This window comes from Belonocnema kinseyi, chromosome 1 (genome assembly GCF_010883055.1).
Source record: "Belonocnema kinseyi isolate 2016_QV_RU_SX_M_011 chromosome 1, B_treatae_v1, whole genome shotgun sequence".
Taxonomy (NCBI): domain Eukaryota; kingdom Metazoa; phylum Arthropoda; class Insecta; order Hymenoptera; family Cynipidae; genus Belonocnema; species Belonocnema kinseyi.
In genome coordinates, this window is record NC_046657.1 from 143,624,472 (window position 1) to 143,634,179 (window position 9,708).

At 21.0% G+C, this 9,708-nt stretch overlaps 1 protein-coding gene across 1 annotated transcript in view; it reads right to left on the minus strand.

The window, feature by feature from the left end:
• Positions 1–9,708, minus strand: part of LOC117169585 (cullin-2) — a 66,728-nt gene that overhangs the window by 4,846 nt on the left and 52,174 nt on the right. Inside the window, exon 8 of the mRNA XM_033356025.1 lies at positions 7,273–7,585. Within this exon, the coding sequence (XP_033211916.1) occupies positions 7,273–7,585 (313 nt within the window). The remainder of the gene's footprint in view (positions 1–7,272; positions 7,586–9,708) is intronic.

Here is a 9,708-nt window from a genome sequence, read left to right on the forward strand (position 1 = left end):
GAAGCCCTGGAAGCTCGCTCATTTTAGGAATTAATATCACTACTGTTACTATTGTTTATCCTACGTAATGCGAAAGAGTAGAATATAAGTAGTAGTTAAGTTTGACTAAGGATGGAATTGTATGTACAGGGAGCGGTGGCCCTCAAACCCGTAAAAGGGAGAGATTAAATACATACAATTAAAATTGTATTTATTTTATTGAAAAATATCATTTTTTGGTAGAAAATTAATTTTCTTGGTTAAAAATTAATATTTTTGTTGAAAAATTGTATTTTTTGTAAAAAATAATTCTTCTTGGTTAAAAATTCAAATACTTAATTAAGAATGTATTCATTTTGTTTTAAGATTTTATTTTTTGTACAAAGTTGATTTTCTTGGTTAAAAATTAATATTTCTGTTAAAAATTTTAATTATTGTAGAAAAGAATTCTTCTTGGTTAAAAATTCAAATATTCAATTTAAAATGTATTCATTTTGTTACATGATTTCATTTTTTGCAGAAAATTAATTTTCTTGGTTAAAATTTTTGTATTTTGTTGAAAATTCCTCTTCTGTCTTACAAAATTTAATTTTCGTTAAAAAATAATCTTTCTCAGTTGAAAATTCAACGTTTTGGTTAAGAATGTATGCGTTTTGTTGACAAATTTTATTTTATTGAATCTTCTGGTAGAAAATTTATTACTCTTCGTCGAAAATTTCTGTACTTTTTTTTTTAAATTCGTCTTATTTCTTAGACAATCAATCTTTTTGGTTAAAAATTATAGTTTTTTTTACCTTAAAAATAAACTATTTGGTCAAAAATTTCTGTATTTTTTTTTAATCATATCTTTTGCTTGAAAAATTAATCTCCTTGGTTAAAAAATCAAATATTTGGTAAAACATTTGCGTATTTTATTGATAAATCTTATTATCTGGTAAAAAATCAATCTTCTTGGTTAAAAATTGAAATATTTCATAAAGATTTTTATATAAAATAACTCAATATTTTATAAACAGAATAATAAAAAATGAATATTCGTTCAAAAATATGTAACAAATTAAAGAAATTTTTTTAATTTCGCAGTCTTTTGGTGAAAAATCTTATCTTCTGGTAGAAACTTGAGAATTCCAACTGTTTGGTTGAAAATATACTATTTTGTTGAAAGAGCTTCTTTTCTGGTTGAAAATTAATCTTTTTGTCGCAATATTCAAACATTTGATTAAACATTTATGCGTCTTGTTCAAAAATATTATTTTTTTGAAAAAAAATTAATCTTTTTCGTTTAAAATTGAATTATTTGATTGAAAATTCCAATAATTTGTTAAAAATTCATGCATTTTGTTGAAAATTCGTCTTTTTTTACAAAACCTAATCTTCCTCGTAAAAAAAATATCGTTTTTTAATTGAAAATTCAACAATTTGGATGAAAAATGTATGTATTTTGTTGAAAAATCGTCTTTTTTAAAAATTCAAATTCAAATTTTGATAAAAAATTTATGTATTTTGTTGAAATACCTTATTTTTGGGTAGAAAATAAATATTTTTTAATTAAAAATTCAACTAATGGGTTGACAATTAATCTAATTTGTTGAAAATTCATCTTTTTTGTAGAAAATTAATCTTTTTGGTTGAAAATTCGTCATTTTTCTTACAAAATCTAATCTTCCTCTTTGAAAAAATATAGTTTTTTACTTGAAAATTCAACCATTTGTCAGAGTATTTGAATGAAAAATCGTCTTTTTTCTTCAAAAAATTAATTTTCTGAGTTAAAAAAGTATGTTTTTGCTTGTGAATTCAAGTATTTTGTTAAGAAATAATCCAATTGTTGAAAAATCTTATTTTCTGTTGGAAAATTAATATTTTTGGTTGAAAATTCAACTATGTTTTTGAAAATTCGTCCTTTTCATACAAAATTTAATTTTCTTCTTTAAAAAAAATACAATTTTTTACTTGAAAATTCAACTATTTGGTTAAAAATTTATGTATTTTGTTGAAAAATCCTATTTTTATTTAAATAATTAATCTTCTTGATTAAAAATTCAAACATTTGGTTAAACATTTTATGTATCTTGGTAAAAAAATCTTCTTTTTTTAGTAGAAAATTAATCTTTTTGGTGGAAAATTCGTCTTTTTTCTTAAGAAATTTAATCTTCGTTAAAAAATAATCTTTTTGAGTTTGAAAATTCAACGTTTTGGTTGAAAATTTCTGTATTTTGTTGAAAATTCATCTTTTCTTTTGCAAAATCTAATCTACTTCTTTAAAAAAAATAGCGTTTTTTTTTTAAATTCCACTATTAGGTTAAAAATGTATGCACTTTGATGAAAAATCGTCTTTTTTCTTAGGAAATAAAACTTTTTGGTTGAAAATTAATCATTTTTCACTTGAAATTTCAACTATTTGGTTGATATTTAATCTAATTTGTTGAAAATTCATATATTTTGTCAAAGATTAGTCTGTTTTCTTACAAAATGTAATCTTTTTCTTCAATAAATTATCGTTTTTTACTTGAAAATTCAACTATTTGGTAAAAAATTTATGTATGTTTTTGAAAAATCGTAATTTTTCATAAAAAATTCATCTTTTTGGTTAAAAATTCGTATTTTTTCTTTAAAAATTCAACTTTTTGGTTGAGAATTAATTAAATTTTCTTGAAAATTCATGTATTTTGTTATATATTTATATTTATTCTTACAAAATTTAAGCTTTGTTAAAAAAATAATATTTTTTAGTTGAAAATTCAACGTTTTGGTTAAAAATTTATTCATTATGTTGAAAAATCATTTCTGGTAGAAAATTAATATTCTTCGCTTAAAATCCAAATACCTGGTAAAAATTTATGAACTTTGTTGAAACGTCGTATTTTTTATTAAAAAAATTAATCCCCTTGATTCAGAAAATATTTCTTGACCTGAGAATTCCAACTATTTGGTTAAAAATGTACTATTTTTTTGAAAAATCTTCTTTTCTGGTTGAAAATTAATATTTTTGTCTCAATATTCAAACATTTGGTTAAATATTTATGCGTTTTGTTCAAAAATATTATTTGTCTGGAAAAAATTAATCTTTTTCGTTTAAAATTGAATTATTTGATTTCAAATTCCAATAATTTATTGAAAACTCGTTTTTCTTTACTTAAAAATTCAACTATTTGGTTAAAAATGTGTCCATTTCGTTGACAAATCTTATTTTCTGGCAAAAAATTAATCTTCTTGGTGGAAAATTCACGTATTTTGTTGAAAATTTGTACGTATTTTTTCTTTAAAAATAGATCTTCTTGGTTTTTGTTTGTGAATTCAAGTATTTTGTTAAGAATTATTATAATTTGTTGAAAATTCCTCTTTTTTCTTATGAAATTTATATTTCGTTAAAAAATCATCTTTTTTTAGTTGAAAATTCAACGTTTTGGTTAAAAACTTATGCGTTTTGTTGAAAAATTTTAATATTTGATGAAAAATGTCTGTATTTTGGTGAAAATTTTTATCTTCGTTAAAAAAAATATATTTTTGGATGAAAATTCAACGGTTTGGTTAAAAATTTATACATTGTGTTGAAAAATCTTTTCTGTTAGAAAATTAATCTTCTTGGCTTAATATTCAAATATTTGGATAAATATTTATGAATTTTGTTAAAAAAATTTCTTTTCTTCCTGGTTAAAAATTCAAATTTTGATTAAAAATGTATGTATTTTGTTCAAAAACCTTATTTTTGGGTAGCAAAATGAATGTTTTTTACTTGAAAATTTCACTACTAGGTTGAGAATTAACCTAACTCGTTGAAAATTCATATTTTTTAAAGAAAATTAATCTTTTTGGTTGAAAATTCATGCATTTTGTTAAAAATTCGTCTTTTAACTTAGAAAATGAATCTTTTGGTTAGAAAATCATTTTTTTTTACTAAAAAACTCAACTATTTGGTTGAAAATAAATCTACTTTGTTGAAAATGAAACTATTTTGTTTGGAAGTATCCAGTTCGGTGAATAATTTAACGTTCAATTCAACTTTTTTGTTAAAAACTCGTACTTTTTGTAGAATATCAATTTTCTTGGTTAAAAATTCATTTTTTGTGAAAAATTAATCTTCTTGGTGGAAAATTTGTCTTTTTTCTGACAAAATATAATCTTCCTCTTTAAAAAAATATAGGTTTTTACTAGAAAATTTAACTACTTGGTTAGAAATGTATCTATTTTGATGAAAAATCGTCTTTGTTCTTCAACAAAATTAATTTTCTTCGTTAAGAGTTTATGTTTTTGTTTGTAAATTCAAGTATTTTGTTAAGAAATAATCTAATTTGTGGGTAATTCCTCTTTTTTCTTACAAAATTTAATCTTTGTTAAAAAATAATCTTTTCCAGTTGGAAAATTCAACGTTTCGGTTAAAAATTTATGTATTTTGTTGAAAAATCGTCTTTTTATGCAAAAAGTTAATCTTCTTGGTTAAAAATTTGTCTTTTTTCTTAAAAAATTAATCTTTTTGCTTAAAAATTAAAATATTTGGTTAAACATTCATGCATTTTGTTAAAAAATCTTTTTTTATTTTTTTTAGTAGAAAATTATATTTCTTGGTTAAAATTTTTGTATTTTGTTGGAAATTCTTGTTTTTTCTTAGAAAATTAATCTTCTTGGTCAAAAATTAATACTTTTGTTAAAAAATGGTAATTTTTGTAGAAAATAATTCTTCTTGGTTGAAAATTGAAATTTTTTGTAGAAAATTAATTTACTTGGTTGAAAATAAATAGTTTTGTTGAAAAATTGTATTTTTTGTAGAAAATAATTCTTCTTGGTTAAAAATTCAAATATTTAATTAAAAATGTATACATTTCGTTGTAAAATATCATTTGTTGTAAAAAATTAATTTTCTTGGTTAAAAATTGTATTTTTTGTAGATAATAATTCTTCTTGGTAAATAATTGAAATATTTAATTAAAAATGTAATAATTTCGTTGATACATTTCATTTTTTGGTAGAAAATTAATTTTATTGGTTAAAATTGTTGTATTTTGTTGGAAATTCCTATTTTTGTTAGAAAAATAATCTTCTTGATTAAAAATTAATATTTATGTTGAAAAATTGTATTTTTTGCAGCAAATAATTCTTCTTAGTTAAAAACTTTTATATTTAATTTAAAATTATTCATTTTGTTGTAAAATTCTTTTTTTTTGTGAAAAATTAATTTTCTTGGTTAAACATTAATATTTTTTGTTGAAAAATTGTATTTTTTATAGGAAATAATTGTTCTTGGTTGATAATTGAAATATTTAATTAAAAATGTATTTATTTTGTTGAAAAATTTCATTTTCTGGTAGAAAATTAATTTTATTGGTTAAAATGTTTGTATTTTGTTGGAAATTCGTATTTTTGGTAGAAAATTAATCTTCCTGGTTGAAAATTCAAATATTTAATTAAAAATTTCTGTATTTTGTTGGAAATTCGTATTTTTCCTTACAAAATTAATTTCTATTTTTTTTACAAATTCGTCTTTTTTTAGTAGAAAATTAATCATCTTAGTTAAAAACTAATATTTTTGTTGAAAAATTGTATTTTTTGCAGAAAAGAATTCTCCTTGGTTTAAAATTCAATTATTTAATTAAAAATGTATTCATTTTGTTGTAAAATTTTGTTTTTTTTTTTGTAGAAAATTAATTTTTTTGGTTAAAAATTGTATTTTTTGTAGAAAATAATTCTTCTTGGTTGTTTATTGAAATATTTAATTAAAATTGTATTTATTTTGTTGAAAAATATCATTTTTTGGTAGAAAATTTATTTTCTTGGTTAAAATTATTGTATTTTGTTGGAAATTCTTCTTTTTTCTTAAAAAATTAATCTTCTTGGTTAGAAATTAATATTTTTGTTGAAAAATTGTATTTTTTGTAGAAAATAATTCTCCTTGGTTAAAAATTCAAATATTTAATTAAAAATGTCTTGGTTTGGTTGTAACATTTTATTTCTTTTTGTAGAAAATTAATTTTTTTATTTAAAAATTGTACTTTTCGTAGAAAATAATTCTTCTTGGTTGGAAATTGAACTATTTAATTAAAAATGTATTAATTTTGTTGAAAAATTTCATTTTCTGGTAGAAAATTAATTTTCTTGGTTAAAATTTTTGTATTTTGTTGGAAATTCGTATTTTGGGTAGAAAATTAATCTTCCTGGTTGAAAATTCAAATATTTAATTAAAAATTTCTGTATTTTGTGGGAAATTCGTATTTTTTCTTACAAAATTAATTTTCTTGATTCAAAGATAATCTGTTTTTTTTTTGTTTACTTAAAAATTCAACTGTTTGGTTAAAAATTATTCTATTTTGTTGAAAATTAAACAATTCTGTTTACAAATATCTAATTCCGATAATGATCAAGCGTAGGATTAAACTACTTTTTTTACAAATTCGTCTTTTTTGTAGAAAATTAATCATCTTAGTTAAAAATTAATATTTTTGTTGAAAACTTGTATTTTTTGCAGAAAAGAATTCTCCTTGGTTTAAAATGCAAATATTTAATTAAAAATGTATTCATTTTGTTGTAAAATTTTGTTTCTTTTTGTAGAAAATTAATTTTTTTGGTTAAAAATTGTATTTTTTGTACCAAAAAATTCTTCTTGGTTGGAATTTGAAATATTTAATTTAAAATGTATTCATTTTGTTAAAAATTTTCATTTTTTGGTAGAAAATTAATTTTATTGGTTAAAATTATTGTATTTTGTTGGAAATTCATATTTTTATTAGAAAATTTATCTTCTTGGTCAAAAATTAATATTTTTGTTGAAAAATTGTACTTTTCGTAGAAAATAATTCTTCTTGGTTGGAAATTGAAATATTTAATTAAAAATGTATTAATTTTGTTGAAAAATGTCATTGTCTGGTAGAAAATTAATTTTCTTAGTTAAAATTATTGTATTTTGTTGGAAATTCTTCTTTTTTCTTAAAAAATTAATCTTCTTATTTAGAAATTAATATTTTTGTTAAAAAATTGTATTTTTTGTAGAAAATTAATCTTCTTTGTTGAAAATTCATGTATTTTTTTGAAAATTCTTTTTTCTTACCAAATTTGATCTTCGTTAAAACACTAATCTTTTTTAGTTGAAAATTCAACGCTTTTGGTTAAAAGTGTAAAGGATTGTGTTGAAATATCTTATCTTCTGGTAGAAAATTAATTAACAATTAAATAAATAATTAATTGTAAGGAAAAAACTATTTGTCTAAAAAGAAATAAAGAGAAATCTGCTCAGTTCTATCGAGCAGATTCGATAAAAATTCTAATAAAACATTTAAAAAAAAGTAGATTGAGGAAAAAAATTACCTCTTGGACGAGTTGATTGTGTCTGAGCAGCTTTCTGCTCTTCATAATTCGAACGATGGCAGCTTGGAGGTAGAGTTTCCGGTCATCGTCGACGCTTCGATGAGTGGCTTCCGTGTCGTGGGGAGCGTCTCGCTGCAGAGCCCCGGTGATTCGAAATTTGGTTCTTTTGTTATAGTATTCGAAATTGAGCGTCAGAATCGTGTCCTCTTCGACCTCGCCCTCCGAGGACTTTTTCAGAATTTTACAATCTACCAAACTCGCAGCGTGTTTCACGAGTTGCTCGTGCGAAAGTCTCAGCGAAGCCGCAGCTTCCCTGAAAAGAATTCTCTTTTCAAACTCCCGAAATTATTATTTAATAAGTCAATCATTTCTTTTTTTTTGTATTTAAAAAAAGAAATATTTGTAAATTATCAAGCTGAAAATTTCCAAAATTTGTTTGAAACCAAATAGATGAATTTTTAAACCAAAAAGGGCCAATTATTAACCAAAAATGCAGAATTTGAATTTTCATTTAGGTGAATTTACCAGAGAATATGAATTTTCAGCAACAAACAAATAAATAAATAAATAGATTGCAGGCAATCAGTTAAATTTTCGACGAAATTGATAAATTATCAGTCCAAAAAAATAATGTTTTGCAACAAACCAAAAAATAACTATTTTTTATAGAAAACAATTCTTTTTGGTTGATAATGGAAATATTAATTAAAAATGTATTAATTTTGTTGAAAAATTTCATTTTTTGGTTGAAAATTAATTTTCTTGGTTAAAATTTTTGTATTTTGTTGGAAATTCGTATTTTTTCTTAGAAAATTAATCTTCTTGATCAAAAATTAATATTTTTCGTAGAAAATTGTATTTTTGCAGAAAATAATTCTTCTTGGTTAAAAATTCAAATATTTAATTAAAAAGGTATAGATTTTGTTGTAAAATTTCATTTTTTGTAGAAAATTAAGTTTCTTGGTGAAAAATTAAAATTTTTGTTGAAAAATTGTATTTTTTGTAGAAAATAATTCTTCTCAGTTGAAAATTGAAATATTTAATTAAAAATGTATTAATTTTGTTGCAAACTTTTATTTTTTGGTAGAAAATTAATTTTCTTGGTTAAAATTTTTGTATTTTGTTTGAAATTCTTTTTTTTTTAGAAAATTAATCTTCTTGGTTAAAAATTAATATTTTTGTTGAAAAATCAATCTAAAATTATGAATCTTCAACCAAAAAAATAAACAATTTAATAGTTTATATTGCAAAATAAAAAATAGAAACTGATGTATTTGATAAAAAGACGATTTTTCAACAAAATTCTTGATTTTTAATAACAAAAAAAATTCATTTTCTACCAAAAAGGCGAATTTTCAACAATTTAAATGATTTTTTAACTGGAAGAATTTTTTCCCTATAAAGATAATTTTTCATATTCTCTCGTAAACAATTTAAAAATAAATACATAAATAAAAATTGATGTATTTTGTTGAAAAATCATATTTTCTTAAAAAGTTATTATTGAAAATACAATTATGTTTTTGGAAACGAAAAAAAAAAATATAAAATTTTTTAAAAACGATTAGAAAACTGAATATGTTAAAAAAATTAATTAAAATTTTGAAAAAAATCCCCGTCTGTGTTCTTTACAACTATATAAATAAAAAAAGAATTTTTTTAATTCTCTTGATAAAAAAACGAAGAATTTATAAAATATTTTATAAAAAGAATAATAAAAACTGAGTATTGTTTAACAAATAAGTAACAAATTTTAATATTTGCAAAAACTCGCGATCTTCTGTTGAAAAATCTTCTTTTCTGGTAGAAAATTCATGTTTTTTGGTAAAAATTCTAGTATTTGGTTACAAATTAATCTAAGTTATTACGAATTTGTCTTTTTTGTAGAAATTTAATTTTCTTGGTTAAAAATTCGGGACGACTGAAAAATCCCGAAAAATAAAATTCCCGACACAGTAAAATTCCCGAATGAGAAAATTCCCGAATAATCAATTTCGCGAATAATAAAATTGCCGAAAAATAAAAATACCGATTTGGAAAATTACTATTAATGAAATACACGAATAATAAAATTACCGAAAAATAAAAATACCGAATTGGAAAATTACCGAAAAATAAAATTCGCCAATAATAAAATTGCCGAAAAATAAAAATACCGAATTGGAAAATTCCCGAATAATAAAATTTCAGAATTATAAAGTTCTCGAATAATAAAATTTCAGATTTATAAAATTCCCGAATTTTAACAATTAGAATTTTTTATAAATATATTTTATTGATTACAAATACAACAATAAGATATTAGTTTCAAAAATTATTTTTAAAATTTTAAATTTCGAAGCTTATTTTTTGAATTAAAAATAGCAATAATTTTAAATAAAATATTTCTAAGTAACACATGTTTTTTTAATGTTAACAGTATTTGAAAAAATACAA